We start from the raw sequence: 17669 nt of genomic DNA on the forward strand, positions 1-17669 counted from the left end.
TATTTTGAAATATTCTTTTCTCATTAACTCATTTGCTATTTTTTAAAATATATTTTTTCTACAATAAATTTTATCCTTTTTAAAAATATACACTCCTTTCTTTTTAATTCTAAAATAAGTATACTTTGTTTATTTATTTAGTTGAATTGTATAAATATGTGTTATTTAAATTTTTAAGTTATATATTTTAATAATTTTTAATCAATCAAATATATTTTTTAATAAATAACAATAATTTTTACTTTTATCTATCTTTTAATAAATAAAAATAATTTTTATTTAATAAAATACGTAAGTATATATTTTCTTAACTTAAAAATAACTATATAACTTTCTTATTTAAAAATGATTATTCTGTACATTTATTTTACTATTTTACAAAATTATAACTATTTTAATTTAAAACAATAAAAAAACATATACATATACGCTAAAATTTATATATTTTCACTAGTATCTATAGGACTCGTGATTGCCCAAATATTGTCAAACGATTTATTTTATTAATTTACTTAGGATCAACCTAATATCTAAGTTAAAATATATTGAAATTCATTTATACTTATTCTATTTAGCATTTTAGAATAACGAAATTATATCCCAAAAGTAAATTAAATTATAATTTTGCTGTGATATTTTATTAAAATTAAACAATACAAAAATAAAATATGCTTCTTTCTACTAATCACCATTGGAGATTTTATAGTCCTTTACACATATAAACAGTTAAATCCATCCATCAAAATTTTGTCATATATGCATTTGACCCAATTACGAAATTACTATTATCACTTAAAACTGAATTAAATAAATAAATAAATAAATAAAACAGAGTTTATTGTTTTCAGACCGTGTAAAACCTGGTAAAACATCCTCAAGCCGCCAGCCGCCAAAATAGGCCAACTTAGAACTGTGGTCAATTGCTATTGTACGCCTTACTTTATTGTGTTCATGGTAGAGAATCCACTAATACCTTGGATTCCAACACGTGTCTCCATACTATTGGCTAATGCTTTTCATCCTCAAAATAACAGCCCACCACACGAACAGAACTTGTGTAGGAAGGTACCGACATCACCGACTCTGACCGACCAAATTGCCATGTCATCATCAGCCTATCCCACAGCAACACCTGTCATTTTCTAACGGTTATTTCTTTTTTTTTCTGTTTCTGATCTCCGTTTAACCGCCAATCAGATGATTGGAAGTGACTACTGAAATTACCTTAATTTTCTCCCTTCTATTACTTTTTTTATTTAAATTGCAGTTTGTAATTGATAACCATTTTTTAAATGCTTCAAAAGTCTTTCTGGGATTCATATAAATGTGGCCATTATTTTGACTCATACTTGAACCAAATAACCAACTGTGCAGTTTCTCAATTTGTGATTTTCAATTTCAATTTCCTGGAATCAGAAATAGAAACCCTAGTAAATCTAGCACTCTTCCCTCAGAACGCAATAGGTTTGATTTCTATATCTCCTTTGAAAAATTTCTTTCCTCTTCTTAATGACAATTCTCATAACACTCTTTCGGGAAAGAATTGATTGTTTCCCAGCAGTATTCACAGTCTCATAATTTCCCTCACGAGTTTGTGTTAATGGTTGATAAATAGGGGATTTTTTTTTGGGTATTGCAGAGTGCAGCAGAAAAGGGGCGTCTTTTGTTGTTGAGTTTGTGCTTGGAGATATGGCAATTGGGCTTGCGGATTATAGTAATACTCTGACACTGGGAAGGAAGAGGGTTGTGGTTTCCAACGATGTGGAAGCTTCTCCTCCAGTTTCAACTCCATCCAAGAAAATATGCAGCCGTGAAATCTCTTCCAAGTCTGAGATGTCTCTCCTTGAAGCCCTTCCTCAGGAAATTCTGGTAATTATAGAAATTTGAAATTTTGTTTGTGTTTCTGCAAATTTGAAGCTTGGATTTTGATTTTTTGTGAGTTTTGTTTCTAAGTGCGTGGAGGGTATTTGAATTGCAGGTCCAGGTTTTGTGCGGCGTGGACCATGAAGATTTGAAGCAGCTTTTTCATGTGTCGAAAACAATCAGAGAAGCAGTAAGTGTGATGAAAACCAGTAGGAGGCTATTAGGTCCATTATTGCTCAGTTTGATCATTGATGGTTGATTATTCTAATTGGTAACTGTTGGGTTTTGTCTATTGCAGACTCTGATAGCAAAGGACTTACATTTTGAGTACAGTACCCCAAAGAAGAAAACTTTTGCTTTTCTTAATCCTTCTGATTTGGAGAACCCAAATGTGTTTAAGGAAATTGAAACTCCAAAGGCACCCTTGAGAAAATCAAAGCCAAGGTGGAATGCAAATTTGGCTGACATCACAATGGCATTGTTTAAAGAGGGATTTTGAATGGTGAGTCAAGGAAGAAGGGCGAAAGAGATAACAATCAGAAGTGAGGATTGTGAATAGATAGATTACATTGAATAGATTATACCTTTGGTAGATCAGAAGTCTTCACACAAGCTTTCTTCAAATCTTTCATTGAAGATACACGCTTAACATCTTTCTGTACATCTATAGACAGCCAAATAGAACAGAAAAACGTCCAAATTCTTAGAATTTTGTTTGGAGGCCAACCTTTGGCCCTCATATTGTGATAAATTTGATGACATATTGCTGGTTCTACCCACACTTTGTCCTGTATTAATGAAACGAGGAAATTCATTTTTTTCTGCTTACCTCTCTCTGTGTATCTTGTTGCTAACAGATTCATTTTGCTTTGATGTTCACACAATGTTTACATAATTCAGTGATAATTTCTCTCAATACAGAGATTGAGAAAGGAGATATTAATTGCTTTTCTTTAACACTGCATGTCAGTTACTATCATCAACAAATAAGGGAGAGGGTTTTAAATTGTGAATACTTTTCAAAATAATGAGAAATGAAAAACATAGGAAAATTTGTGCTTCTTAGGATCCTTGAGTACTTAATCATACTAAATTTAACTGTAATCTTTCACTTGGTTATGTTGTAATCTTTTTGTATGGATGTGCTGTTAGAAAAAAGGTTCAACTGTAATCTTTTACTTGGCTGTGTGCAGTCTTTGTGTATATCTATTATACATTGGCAATTAGAAGAGGGAGACTCATTATATTAAATTTACCAGTAATTTTTCATTTGGCTGTGTATCTATAATACTGTAGAAAGGTTTTAAGGATTTTGTTTGGAGGGCAATTTTTGTCTTTAATAAAATGAAGAAAGATTCGATTTTTTTTAATATTTTGGTAACCTTCCTTTTTCTCTAGATATTCTTTTGATGATTTATTTTGATGGAGTTTTTGTGTGAAGATTCACCAATTTATGTGATATTTCCTCTGATAGAGAAATTGAGAAGGAGAAATAAACTGTTCTTTTTTGTTTTGTCCTCTATAATTTAGGTTGCTATTAGCAACTTGGGTAGCAAATTGCCTTATCATTATCGTGGTGCTTGGTGAAGATGTTAAATTATAAATATTTTTCAAAATAACAAGGATAATTGATTCACAGTATAATGTTATATTCATACATGTTTACCTTTTCTTATGAAAATAGAAACTGTGTGCTGATAAAAAAAACTGTATTTTTTTTTTAAATAAACATAATAGACATTAATATTTCATAACATCTTAATAAACATGAGAAGCATGTTTTCATCTTCATATTTCCAAAAAGTAAAAAAACGATGTGAAACAAATGTCTGCTACATAATGAAACTATACGAAAGATTTCACATAATAGATTTTTTTGAATGAATGCTTATACTAAGGAGACAAAAGCATTGCATTGAATTACTGAAATAGATAATTTTTAAAAAGTTACTTATTTGGATAAGTGGTATTTAGATGAGACATATTTAGAAATATACCATAACTTCACAAAATAAATAAAAAATTATACTTCCAAATTAGTTTTTTTTTTCTTAACTTTTATTAATAAATTATGCATGACTTATACAATGTCATGGTGATTATTGTTTACATAATAAATTAATTTTCTTCTACATTTTAGTTTTCATATTCAAGTATCTGGTGAGTTTTTTTATCATGTTCAACATCCAACTTTGAGAAAATTTTCAAATTTATATTTTGTTAATGTTGCACTAAACATTTCACCAATTGCTCGCTTTGGATGCTCTGTTTTCAGATCTACTATCCACAAATTCTCAGCATCAATCACTTGCTTCTGTCTTAGGAAGGTAAATCAACAATGTAATTTATTATGTTAATTAAATAAATGTTCTTGGGACATTCGCATTAATTTAAGTTTATTAATCTAATGAGAAGGAGAAAGAATCAATTATCATGTACTCTTACAATAAGCAATAAGCATAATAATGATATATGCATATTAATTTAACAGCTATGAGAAGCTTTGTATTCATGGAATCTTGTCTTTAAATATTTTTTGAAAATCTATAAATTCTAAAGGGGTGAAAGATGATAATGTCCTTGAACTAATGAGGGTAGATATGTGCAAATTTACTTGCATACTTTTTATTTTTTTAACTTTATCTTAAGAAAAGTCAAGTTTAAACTTAATTTAACTTTATAAAATTATCTCATAAGGTGAGGTTTGCACTCATTTATATATTATGAATTATCTATTTTTAATTGATGTGAGATCTTCAACACATTTATGTCACATCGAAACTACCAACTAGTATTTGAGACTCGATATTTATAGATGGTCTCGATGATACAATAGACTCAATAAACTCTATAGATTTTAAATGACTATGATATCATTAAGAATTTGACTTTAAATCTAACTCAATCTTGTAAAATTGGATTGTAAGATTTGTATTGATGAAATGTTCCATTAAAAATAAATATTTATAAGATTTTTAACAATTATAGTACGATTCTAATATAATTTAAAAGTATATATATTATTTTTTTAAAACTCAAACTTATTATATAAATTTTTATTATGATTATAAAAAATAAAAAATATTTTTCTACCATAAAAAGTTAAAACATATTTTCTACATAAATTTTTATTGTCAATTTATATAATTTATAATTATATAATATATAAATCCAGTGTTATATATTTTAAAAATTATATGTATGTTTATATTTATATTATATATTATATTATATTGTTTTATATGAATGTCTACGTTAGATAGTCTATAACACTTACATGACATGAAAATATAAAATGTAATATTCATTTAAATTTTGATATGGAGAAATATAAAAGCAAACACTATAAAGACAGAAATAGAAACTGAGGTATGAAAGGGGATGTTCTATGTTATCCTCGACAATGGCTTCCACAAAACGACGTTTGGAAGAGGAAGAAAATGCTCACTTGTTGTCGAAGAAAGTGAGGGAATCTGCACCTGAATCTGATGTATCTGCTTCTACTCTGCGTGTCATTCTCAATCCTGCCGACTGTGACTTAGGTATTCATTTTCGTTTCACTCTCAATCTTATTAGTTGTGTTTAATTATTTGATCATGAAAATCTAACAAGTTATCTGACAAATTTAATGTTAAAAGAGATAAAATCTTTAGAATGATGAAGAATTGCCGGTTACTGGTTTCGTAAGGGAAGTGATTCGAGGTTTTGTGAATTTAACATGAAGCATTTTCTGGAGTAGTTAGTTAATACGCATGCAAAATTGTAAAAAAATTTATTGCTTTCTCTGTCTATCTATTACCTTGGCCTGTGATATCTCAGTTAAAAGTTTTATTTATTGTTAGATTTCAATATTGATCGATGTGGACTTGCTGGATATGGACTTCACGGGGAAGGGTTTGCCTATTGTTGGTCTGGTGCCCGGGCTAACGTGGGAATAATCAGAGGTAAATATTGTTTTGGCTGTAAAGTTGTGTCTGAACAGCTGGTTGATATGAATGACACTGTCCCTGAGCAGCAACACATTTGTCGTCTTGGGATTTCCAGAGGCAACGATACAGTTGGGAACCTTGGAGAGTCTAGACACAGCTTTGGATATGGTGGTACTGGCAAGTTTTCAAATTCTGGAAGATTTGTAAATTTTGGAGATAGGTTTGGTGTTGGGGATACAATAATTTGTTGTGTTGACCTTGAAAGCAAACCGTTGGCTTCTATAGGTTTCTCCAAGAATGGTAAATGGTTGGGTGTTGCAGCTCAATTTGATGTGGCTAGCCTTGGAGTGGTGGATTCTCCTCCAGGGAATTTACTGTGGAAATCAGCACTTTTTCCACATGTGTTGTTGAAAAATGTTGAGGTCCAAATGCAGTTCAGTGTTGGAGATGGGCTTGTTCCGGAAGAAGGGTTTAAACCGTGGGCCTCGGCTGTGGAGGATGCAAACATAGTTATGGGACCTACTTTTTCTGATCCAAAGGATTGTGAAATGATAATGATGGTGGGATTACCAGCTTCAGGCAAGACTACATGGGCAGAAAAATGGGTGAGAGATAATCCAGAAAAGCGTTATGTGTTACTTGGGACAAACTTAATTCTTGATCAGATGAAGGTTAGGGCTTTGCTTGGACCAAATTTGTGATTATTGTTTTCGATTTGTAGTGTTTTTTTTTTCTGAATCCAACGTCATGCAGGTACCTGGACTATTGCGGAAAAACAACTATGGTGAAAGATTTGATCTTCTGATGGAGAGGGCTACTGGAATATTCAATATACTGCTGTCCAGGGCAGCTAATATACCTCGAAATTACATAATTGACCAGACAAATGTGTATAAAAGTGCACGTAAGCGTAAGCTTAAATCATTTTCTGATTATCAAAAGGTGGCTATATATCTGATTGTTGAAACTTGGAATACAAATATTCTATGCATTTTTTTATATAATTTTTTGTCCATTCCAGATTGCTGTTGTTGTATTCCCAAGGCCAGAAGAGCTCAAGATAAGGTCTGAGAAAAGATCTACAGAAATGGGAAAAGAAGTGCCACTTGATGCTGTGAATAAAATGATAGGTATTGTTAGTTTTTTTTTTTTTCCTTTTTATCTGCTAGTTTTAAGTTCATCTTATGGCCTATTTATTCTGTTTACGGTGTGGCAGCTAATTATGTGCTGCCTGAAAGCAAGGATATGCCTCGTTCAGATGAAGCTTTTGATGAGGTATTTAGTAATCTACTAGTCTACAATTTTTGTTACTGTGATTGTTAATCATGACTGTAGTACTAGTCTAACTCGTGTTCTACCTAAATTTTTATTTGTACCTTTAGGTTATGTTTGTAGAACTGAACCGAAGCGAGTCTCGGAAATATTTGGATCAGATGAAGCAGAATCTTGCATATGTTTCTAATAATAACACGTCAACATCATCCCTTGGAGGTTGTTATGAGTCTTTTTCTGGATCCCCTTTACAAAATAAAAGAAGTTTGACAGGTTTTTATATACGTGCAGTTATCTGTTTACTTGCAGCATCTATGAGTAGTTTAATACCTTTTGATGATCTTAACGATGATGCAACTTTGATTCAGGCAGTGGTCTTCACCAGTCAGGCTCTTATTCTACTATGACTCCAAACAACTATGGGATGCCTAGTCAAGTAAGTCAGGTTTAATTCTAGATATCTATATCAAACTGCAACCTTATACGTCAATTTATTCTCTTTTTGTGGCAACAATGCTGATACCTAGGTGGAATAACTGTTCATAGGTTAATGCAAATGCTCATGTGACTGAACTTCAGAGGAGTATAAATTCATTTTCTGGAGTATATCCAGGAAGTCAAATTCCACGTGTTGCCAGAGTACCCTCTCCTTGTGAACCTTATTCCAATAATGAATCAAGTTTCTTCCCTAGAAATATTGCCGGTTATAATCAAACTTACAGTGCCATTTCGAGGGGTGATATCCGGAATTTCAACCACTCTGTTGTGGGTGGCCCATACAGGCCAAACATTGTAGGGAACGATAGGGTTTGTCATGATGCTTTTCCTGATGCCTTCAGGAGTGGTATGAATGAACCCTCTACAGCAAGTGCAAGAGCAATGTCTTTTGATTATATAACTCGTGGTGAACCTTATCCTGATGCCTACAGGAGTGGCCTAAATGAATCCTCTCCTAGAGCAAGTGCCAGGGCAATGTCATTCGATTATAGAACTCATGGTGAACATTATCCTACAGAGGTATACAGCCAATCCCTGAGAGGTTTCCGGCCTGACCTACATAATCACTCCCCAACCACTTTCGGTACTTACTCTCTTCTTACCTTTTCTTCTTGACCTATATTTTAATTAATACATTCTTTATTTGTTGCTATTACTTCTCAGATTCACTTACCCCGTACGAGATACCGACTCCAAGACCTCCATATGGAAGTTCACCCAATAACATGCCTTATTCAGAGAGATATGCCCCTCATCGTCCAAGATACTTCTAACTGTTGTGTTTTGTGTGGATTCATCTGATCCATGTGGCTAGGTAGATATCAATGTGTTTAGAAGGGGATCATGGCTCACTGACTGCAAATATACATGTGTGCATTCATGTTGGATATTTATTATTATTTATTTATATATGTGACTGAAAGTAATAAAGTGAGGTTCATTATATAGGGAAAGAAATTAAATTGTGTACACTAATACATTACTTACGGGCAGAGGTTTGGTGATTTAGTTTTCTCATATTAAGGAAATTAACTGTACTAAAGTAAGAAAATGTGTTTAGTAAGAGAGGATAAGGGTATATCCACCAAAGTTAGCTAAGTTCATAAAATTGTGTATTATGTATATTTGTTAGTATTCTGCATGGAATTGCATGTACACTTGTGTGAATCAAGAAATGAATAGAGCATTTAATGATATGTTGCATATTCTTATTCTTTTTAATACTACGTTATAATTCCCATTGGGGTGAAAAGTTTCAATAGGTTAAGCACGTTCTAGTAAGGGAATGGTATCAAATTGTACCGTCAAAAGGAACTTAAAAAAAAAAACTAAATAAAGAATGGAAGTTTATCTTTGGTATCAAGTAAACACGGTTAAGGTTTCTCCTAGAGCATTCTTGCAGGTCGCTGTTCCGGTTTGGTGCATAATGTTTAGAACTGCTTAATAGAATGCGGGAAAAAATTCAAAAATTCTTAAATTTTAGATTGAAGGTGATGTCTTGTTATTTTATATAGTTGAGCTTACTCATAAAACTTTTAACTTCCACACACACCACCATTATCAGTCCTAATGCACTTATCATGCAATCAAATTGAGCTTTACAAGAGGTATATCGGTAGGCATTGATGACCGTGAATAGATGAAATAGCTACAAGACCCCGAACTTAGTGAATATGAGGTAGTCTTCCAAGTGACAGAAATCACAACCTTTATTTGCAGCCCGCTGTACATATGAGAAATGGTTTGAAATATGTTTGAATACATTAATTGAAAAGGTACAGTGATTGCATTCAGAGTTGTCAGAAGAACAAATTGTATTTATTGAGTTCCTTAATAAGAGAAGGGTGTAAAATCCATGTCTGCACATGGCAATCATAAGTGGGAAACTTCAAAGTCCAAAAGGGAAGGCTTTTATTTGTTCATATTACCAACATCTTCAATACTTATTGCATGTATTATTTGTGTGTATTGAATTGCCAAAAAAGAATGATGAATATAACAGTGCTGATGCTTAATGATGGAAACTGACAAGTCATGGAAGGAAGGGGGAAACTGAGCAATGTGAGAAATTCAGGTGTTGGGTTTGGTAGAAATGAATCTGGACAAGAGGAAGGAATACATGGGTGGGTTCTAACTGGCCTTGATGCAGGGTATAATAGTGGGGCTTTTAATGCAGGGAATGTTGGGGAACAAGTAGCTATTGAAGAGACAAAAATGTTATTAGTGTGGGGAATAATGGAGCTATTAACTTGGTAATGATTTAGCACCTCGGGAGTTGTAGGTGGAACTGGGTATGCTGTCTTTTAGTAACCATTTATGATATTTGATGAACAAGAACTAATGTTTGCTTTGTTTGCTCTATCATCTTTGCATGGATGTTACTGAGTTGTTAATATAACATGCATATATTTGTGATTTTCATTAAATGTGACATCAAACATACAATGAATTTAGTAGAAAGAAGATTTTGGTAAATGGGTCCCTTATTTAATGTCTTGTTGAACTTGTATACTTAATGCATGAAATGTTAGCATATCTGATTGCACGAAATATAAGCATAAACATAATCATGGCATTGCAAGGACTAACTGGTTGGTTGAAGAAGAGAAAGTCAACAGTCATTAATTATTGTTGATGAATGGTTGAATTGAATGTTAACCTCATACGCATAGGCACGACATAGTACACGGATCACTTGTACATGCTTTTGCTATTCATAATGTGAGATGTTGGAACTGCTAAAAACACACAAATTCAAAGTTAAATATGTCATAGGTTTCTCAAATATTTACAAATTTTAGTCGAGTCCTTAAACTATTTTAAAATAATTAATACGTATTCAGTATTCAGGATTTTATTGAAATAAATAGTTCAGAAAACATAATTAAAAGAGATTTATGAAATCTTTTCATGTAAATGTATCGGTCGGGTCCGTACGATATCCGGAGACCCAATATCCGGTTAAGACCGATCGACACGACTAAGATCATTACGTCTAAATAGAGGATTAACAAGACTAATCAGTAGTCAATCAAGCATTAAGCAATACATTTTTAAACATGATCCAAATTCTTAATTTGACTCAATAACAAAGGACACGTGATAATCATATAAATAGACACAAATTTCAAGAATCAGGTCCGTCATCATCCAGTACTAACAACATCGAGTGTCAGACATTGAATTTTCATTTAAATATCAGAATGTCTTTTGCAGATATCATCCAAGCGGAGAATTCACGAAGACGAGGAGTGGAAAAATACAAGAAAAACAAGACGATCATTTCTAGAGGAAAGGAGAAAAGATAAGTCGACCCATCGAAAAGGAAGACTAGTTCTCTTGGTTTCATTCTTGAGAACACTGAACTTAACAACAAAGTCCAGAAAAATTCTGCGCCTCCAAAATCATTCCGCCCAATTCACAAGAATTCATAAAAAGATTGAAGCTAAGGCCCAAATGAGTTCAAAAGAAAGGTTTTTGCAAAAAGTGAATGATGGTAAAGCAAGTCATCATTTTTAAAAAGATAGCATCTTATAGTAACCGCAAAAGCCACTATTAGTCTACCGAATATTTCAGTCTGTCTTCAAAAACCTCAACTTCAGTTCTAATGCAAAGATCATTTTTGTTGCTCTGCCTAACTGTCAAGAAAGTGTCGAAACAGATTGCTTCAAATAATTCTTCTACCAAGAAAATCACTATCATAGATTTGTGTTTTGCATGAGATTGGGTGTAATGAAAGGAGAAGTACATATTTATATATATATAATACAATAAAAAAACGGAACAAAGAGAAATAAATGCAAAATACTACTTATATTGTATTGTGAATTATTAGAGAAATGTCATATCTCATTTGAATATATTCATTTAAAAAATCAAGACATATAAATAAATGTAGGGTAAAAGACACGAGTATAGTTTTTTTTAACTCAATATTTATTTAACTTTAACTAATAATGATAGATGAATAAGTTTTTTTATTACTTCTAGTGTCTTTTCTATGTCATTTCAAGTAGCGTTTTTCAATACATTAAATCCTTAAATAGACTAAGTCTGTATATTTTATTTCTTTCTACGTTTAATTTATTAAATTTTTATCATTGAATATAGTTATTTCATTGACAATTTTAGACTAGATGAGTAGCAATAAAGTATATCCCAATTACTTTAAACATGATTTGTTTGTATGAAGCAGTTTACCCAAAATGGTGAGTTTAGGCGGCAGAGCATGTGGTTGTGGGTAAAGTTTAACATTAATGTAAAGTAGTAACCAAAAACAATGAAATAGTTACCACCATTTGAAGCTAAAACCAAGGTCTTGGATTGGTAATTGAAATAAAAAAAAAGGGAATAGATTCCATGAATAAAAACCTAAACTCAGTACGGAGCTTAATACAGTGATTGATTAAAATGATGATGAGTTTGAGAAGTGTAAAAGCATAACAACTTTTTAGGTTGGATTTGTAGGATTTTCGTGTATGCATAAAAGATCGTCTTGGTTTTTGCATAACAAGGACCACACCCCCTTCCTTTCTATTATTCCATGCCTTCTTCTCACGCAAAAAAGGCCTTATAAACCCCACACTACACCCTGTCTAAGCCCTCCTCTACAGTATTCCCTTTCACCAATCTGTTTCTCACTTTTTCTCACTCTCCTCATGGCTTTGCTGTTCTTATCATCACCTGTTCTCTTCGAATCATAGTTCGTTAGTTATCCTGTGCCAAGTAAACAGCTGCAATAATTGTGGCCAATGGAGAACGACAATAAATTTCTTCCACAAATCAAGTTCATTGTCAACTTCTTATGCACCCAAACACTTTCCTTTCTCTCTGTTCACTCTTCCCAACCTCTGTTTTCATGCATTCTCACTTTCTGTTTCTTGATTCTCCTTTATTTGCCTCGTCTGTTTTGGAAGATAGTCTTGTCGCCGGTTCTCATTCTCTCCGGGATTCTCTTGCTCCTTCTCCTCCGTCTCGGTGCAATTCAGAGGTCTCAAAATGAAGAGAGCGAAATCCCGGTTGAACGCGAACCCGTTGCCAACAAAGAAAACAGGGGAAACAGAGAGGAGAAACAGGGGAACCCCGTTGAGCCGGTGGAAGCCGATACTCTCGACCATGTTTACAGGTGGGTAACCAGCCAATCTCAACCAGAGTTCAAATCACAAACGGGTTTTCGGTCAAGTTCGCGTTTTGACGAGTCTTTCATGGAATGGAACGTGAAAGCGCCGTTGGAGGTTATATATGAAGGTGAAGAAACAGAGCAGGATCGGAGTGGGGATCATGGCGAGGGAATTTTCAGGTACCCGTCGTTATCACGCTACTACCCGGAGACTGACTCGGATAGCTCGTCGGAGAGTGGGTTTCCGGCGACCGATAACATGTGCTTCCGGTGGGACGAGGAAGACAGAGAAGGGTTGATTGAAATAGCTCTGGATGGTTGCAAGAAGAAGGAGGTGGGGTTTCAGTTCGAGGAGGAGAATTTGATCGAGATTGATATTTCTCCGAAGAGGCACGGGGAATTTTCCGGCGAGGATGACCCATTTTCCGGTGAGATTTGTTGCAACTAGTGTGGTGATTAATATTAAATATTATAATGTGATTTGTTTTGGGGATAAGTGAAAGGGAAAATTAAAGATTTGAAATTGCTTTGGGTTTGTATGTTATGTTATGTTATGGCAGAGTATGCCTATTTTGGATGTGGTCACTCTTCTCTCGTTGGTACCAAAGCATTAAGTGCAATTAATTAATCACTAATCCAAAATATTCAAATGTAATTAAAGGACTAAGATACCCCTCAATTACTCTACTAATTAATGCATACGCTGAGATTTCCCTCTAAAGTCAAGGTTTTGAAATTTAATTATAGTTGTAGAATGGTAACGTTTCAAATTTGTGGGAGTAATTGGAGTGATAATGTGGTTATGAAAAATTTGAAAACCTTTTCGCATTGATATATTTATATTCATTTATAACTTTTTAATATTATTATTTTGATATTTTTACACTATTTAATTACAAATTTAATTTTTATTATATTTTTTTTAAGTTGTCAAAAAGTATAATTTTTTGTCAAAGTAATTGTGATATAGAGAAGGATGGTAGAATCCTTGGTGTCTAGTCAATAATGGGTTGTTACACTTTGCACCCCTAAAATGGACTTTAGAAGCACTCCTACCATGTAGACTTCAAACACACAACCCCACACCAAGTGCTTTGCATGTCCTCCCTAAAGCCACAATACCCTAACATTATTGCTTCATACAATTAATACATAACAAAACTATATGCACATCAATAATAATATAAATGAAAATATAATTTTACGATTGCATAATTTTTATTTTTATTTTCGACATCAAGTCTGTTGAGACAGTATATTAAAATCATTTACGTATTTAAAATATTGTTCATTATGAGAATCAATGTTCCGTTACAATTTTATTCTTAAAATATAAAGTTAAAAAAATAAAATATATTTAAATTATCATTAACTTCAATTTAATCTTTAATTAAAACTTTTTATAACTTTAAACTTTTCTTCCTAATTTTTCACCCTAGTAAGTAAAGATTCATTTTAAGTATAAAAAATTCCTATTTTATATATAAAGCCATGTGCTTCCCCATTTTATCTGTGTGACGGGTGGCGGCTGTTAAAAGTTGGGAGAAGTATAATTCCAAGGAAATTTACAGCATTCTCTATGCAAATGCCACTACCATTTCTCTTCATACAAATAATACTTTATAATTCAGGATAAAGTGACCTCTTTCTAGAATATACTACAACAATTACTTTTAAAACATATTATTATTCTATATCAACTTTAATTTAATTATGACTTATTAGTGCCTTAAGGAGAAATATTCAAAACTACGCTTTTTTAATTTTATAATGAAACATTTAATGAAATACTTCGACACTTATAATATATACCATATCTTTTGTTGAGCATAGCTTTATTAAAATAATTTTGACAATTAATTTACTAATTTTACTCCCATTTCTTAACATATCTTTAGTGTATTCAAATTATATATTTTAATATATAATAAATTTGTATGGCATGTATTCAAAAGGAAAACAAATATACGGATTATAAATATTTTTTTATCTTATGCATATCACTTCTCTTGTACAATTTATAACTTTTTATATTTAAGAGTTTTAATAATGTATTTTATACATGTTTTTGTATTATTCCTGTTTGTCATGCCTTTCTCCTTCTCACAATTTATTATTTAGTATCAATATTGTCACAATCAATGTTAGAGTAGCTTATTGATGAGTGTTGTTGATACATAAATAAATTAATTGAGGTTGTATACAACCTGATAAATGTTGTTGAGACGAGTGTTAGTGAGGTACATGAGTCTTGAGTCTTGTATATGAACATGAATAAGTAAGAAGGTCCTCAATAGTTGATAAAAAAATTACATAATGATTCATGGGTGTTGACATGGGGTATAAGATATCATTTTAATCCTTAGGCTTTATTTGGATTAGGGATTAGGGAGTGGGAATGAGGGAGTGGAGAGAGTGATAGATAGAAGCTCGTGCGTGGGACTATATATTTTGGGTGGTCCGATAGCGGCCCGATAGCAGGTGGCCTGATAAGCCCAATAATTACTCGCTAGGATAGGCTCGAAATGGCTCTGATACCATATTACGAAAGTGGACTTTAAGCCTAACTCAACCCCATAAAACCGGCTCATAGGGTTGAGGTCTGCACCTATTTATATATTATGAAATGTCCTTATCTCTAGTCGATGTGGGATCTCCAACAGAAAGTGTAAAGAAAGTCAGGGTGTTTGGATTAAGGTAAATATAGTGGAAAGTGTGAGGAAAGTTTATAAAAGTTTGTTAATGATGTGATGGATATTATTAAAATTATATATGTTTTAATTGATAAAAATGTAAGTTTACAAATTTATCCTTATATTTAAAAATGGTTAAAAAATAATTTGATATATTTATTTATAAATTATAATTATTTTTAATTAAAATATTTATAATTATAAATATTTAATATATTTTTTATATTAAATAAAATTATTATTTTTATCTTTACTTTTTTTAATTAATTATTAAATAAAAATATTTATTTTTTAATTATTAAAAAATTATTTATTTTTATTATTATTTATATTTATAATTTATTATATATAATATGATTACTTATGCTTTTTATAATGTTTATATTTTTTTATATTTAAATGATAATTATGTTTTAAATAAAAATAATAATAATTTAAGTATAAAATAAAAAGGGTAAAAAAGAAAATTAAAATTAATTAATTAAAATATATATATAACTTTCTTTGCACCGTTGCGAAGAAAGTTTTGCGGGAAAATTCTTTTTTGATTTGCATGCAATTTTGTTTTTATTATGTGTCTTTCTTCGCTTTTCGTTGATAATTGGAATTTTTCGTCTTTCTTCGCTTAGAAACAAACGCATGCTTAAAGATATCCAAAATATATTTTCACTTACAAAGATATATGCTAGTACACCTTCTTGCAACCTCAAGACTAAGAAAATGTGTTAACTCTCGAGTATTTTTTATTTTATTTTGAAAACTTTGTTAAGAACATTTTTCATGTGTTTTATTTCAACAATATTGTTCATAGGGAAAATGATACCATATCATCAACATATATAATAATTACAGTGCTACATTAGTAAATTTTAGAAAGAGTGAATGACCGACAAAATAGTGAGAGTAATCATTTGAAATAAGGAAAGTATCATTTTGATATGATATCAAAGCTCTTCTTTTCAAGAGCCCTCTTGCATGCTCGCTTCTATCTCTTTCATTTTTTTTCCTTCCTTTCAAAACTATGAAGAAACATCTCAAACCCCTTATCTTCATAGTTTTTTTTTTTTTATATATTCACCGAAGTAAAAATTTTGTTGTCACCATTTTTGGTTCTTTGAGTCAATAACTACCATATTAGAACAAATCCATAATTAATGTCCTCGGTGTGAAGAAGAAGATCAAATTCATTGATAAAATTATTCCTAAACCTAAAAAATATTATCCTTCGTACACATGATGACATTATTTAATATAAACAATAGGGTTAAAATCAATTAAACATGAGGACATTATTGATTAAGCTCCATATCACAATCAATTAAGAAACCAAGGTTAATTGATTACACACCATCTTAATTTTTACACATAACATCCTAATGGATTATATTATTGGAAATAATCGATTATCATGCCTAATCGAGTGAAGTCCTTCCTCTTATACACATTCATTTTCAGTGCTCCAAATCCTTGTAGACATTTATCAAATTTCATTCTCATACACGAACAAAGCAATTATCAGATTTGCAATTACTTCACTCAACCTAAACTTTTTATGTTTTTCTTCATAATTTAGGAAAAGTCATTCTTCCTTCTTTCTCTCTTTTTTTCGTTTCAAATCAGTGCAAATCAGCCCAATCAAATATGAATACACTTTTTCAACATTCATATACACTTAAAAGAGTAAATAAAGCAACTAATTAGAGTATTAGACGGCAAGCAACCGCACAAAACATATTTCACCTATTATATTATTTATTTTTAATAAATTTCTGAAACCATTTGCTTTACGAAAAAATATTATGCATGAAATTGTGTCTATTTCTTCAAATCTGAATCCAATAAATATTATTGGCACATTAAAACACACACGGATTTCAATTTTTTTATTTTTTTGACATTTTTTAATCTCTATAAATATAATAATATAAAATGTTCAGTTTTATCAGGCGAGAACAAGGGTTTAATCATTTTTAAACACTGTTAGTCTATACTTCGCATTTTTTTATTAAAATCAATCCGTGTATAAATTTTGTTACGTAATATTTTTTAAAACTAAGAAGATTTTTAGTTTATTAAAAAATATTTTATTTATTTTATTTTAATCTTCTATGAATATCAGTGAACTGTTTATGCAAATTAAAACTAACTAAACTATAAATTAAGTCACTAACAAGTTGCAGTTTCAAAGAGAGCATTGAAGAAATTGTCGGTAACATTTCCCTGTTGAAGATAATTAATATATGAATACTTTTATCAGGGTCACTGAGAAGGATACTAAGCTAATTAATCATGCTC

At 31.4% G+C, this 17669-nt stretch overlaps 3 protein-coding genes across 12 annotated transcripts; all 3 read left to right on the plus strand.

The window, feature by feature from the left end:
• The first annotated feature begins 1213 nt into the window (after window positions 1–1213).
• On the plus strand, window positions 1214–2691 carry LOC137832653 (F-box protein At4g05010-like). The gene is made up of 4 exons (XM_068640937.1): window positions 1214–1464; window positions 1640–1869; window positions 1979–2053; window positions 2162–2691. Exons 1-4 carry the CDS (start codon window positions 1293–1295, stop codon window positions 2360–2362), a joined length of 678 nt encoding a protein of 225 aa, XP_068497038.1. The 5' UTR covers window positions 1214–1292; the 3' UTR covers window positions 2363–2691.
• A 2471-nt stretch (window positions 2692–5162) lies between these two features.
• LOC137832654 (uncharacterized) lies at window positions 5163–8519 on the plus strand. Of its 10 annotated transcripts, none has more exons than XM_068640945.1 (10): window positions 5206–5405; window positions 5706–5969; window positions 6078–6463; window positions 6546–6734; window positions 6814–6922; window positions 7009–7067; window positions 7175–7337; window positions 7433–7509; window positions 7611–8145; window positions 8226–8519. In XM_068640945.1, exons 1-10 carry the CDS (start codon window positions 5252–5254, stop codon window positions 8333–8335), a joined length of 2046 nt encoding a protein of 681 aa, XP_068497046.1. In that variant the 5' UTR covers window positions 5206–5251; the 3' UTR covers window positions 8336–8519. The 10 variants fall into 10 exon arrangements, with proteins under 10 accessions (XP_068497040.1, XP_068497044.1, XP_068497046.1 ...); XM_068640948.1 differs by having other exon boundaries at window positions 7175–7283; window positions 7433–7500; XM_068640947.1 differs by having other exon boundaries at window positions 5229–5405; window positions 7433–7500.
• Window positions 8520–12097: 3578 nt separating this feature from the next.
• On the plus strand, window positions 12098–13258 carry LOC137832655 (uncharacterized). Its single transcript, XM_068640949.1, has one exon. The coding sequence runs from the start codon at window positions 12314–12316 to the stop codon at window positions 13127–13129; it is 816 nt and encodes a 271-aa protein (XP_068497050.1). The 5' UTR covers window positions 12098–12313; the 3' UTR covers window positions 13130–13258.
• Window positions 13259–17669: the final 4411 nt, after the last annotated feature.

This window comes from Phaseolus vulgaris, chromosome 6, assembly GCF_000499845.2.
Source record: "Phaseolus vulgaris cultivar G19833 chromosome 6, P. vulgaris v2.0, whole genome shotgun sequence".
NCBI classification, from domain to species: domain Eukaryota; kingdom Viridiplantae; phylum Streptophyta; class Magnoliopsida; order Fabales; family Fabaceae; genus Phaseolus; species Phaseolus vulgaris.

Bases quoted from the DNA above. Each gene is read 5' to 3' on its own strand.
- LOC137832655 (XM_068640949.1), top strand. From the start codon at position 12,314: ATGGAGAACGACAATAAATTTCTTCCACAAATCAAGTTCATTGTCAAC.
- LOC137832653 (XM_068640937.1), top strand. From the start codon at position 1,293: ATGCTTCAAAAGTCTTTCTGGGATTCATATAAATGTGGCCATTATTTT. The intron at 1,870-1,978 runs GTAATTATAGAA...TTTGAATTGCAG, and splicing joins CCCTTCCTCAGGAAATTCTG to GTCCAGGTTTTGTGCGGCGT. The intron at 2,054-2,161 runs GTAAGTGTGATG...TGTCTATTGCAG, and splicing joins CGAAAACAATCAGAGAAGCA to ACTCTGATAGCAAAGGACTT.
- LOC137832654 (XM_068640938.1), top strand. From the start codon at position 5,252: ATGTTATCCTCGACAATGGCTTCCACAAAACGACGTTTGGAAGAGGAA. The intron at 5,406-5,705 runs GTATTCATTTTC...ATTTATTGTTAG, and splicing joins TCCTGCCGACTGTGACTTAG to ATTTCAATATTGATCGATGT. The intron at 6,923-7,008 runs GTATTGTTAGTT...ACGGTGTGGCAG, and splicing joins TGCTGTGAATAAAATGATAG to CTAATTATGTGCTGCCTGAA.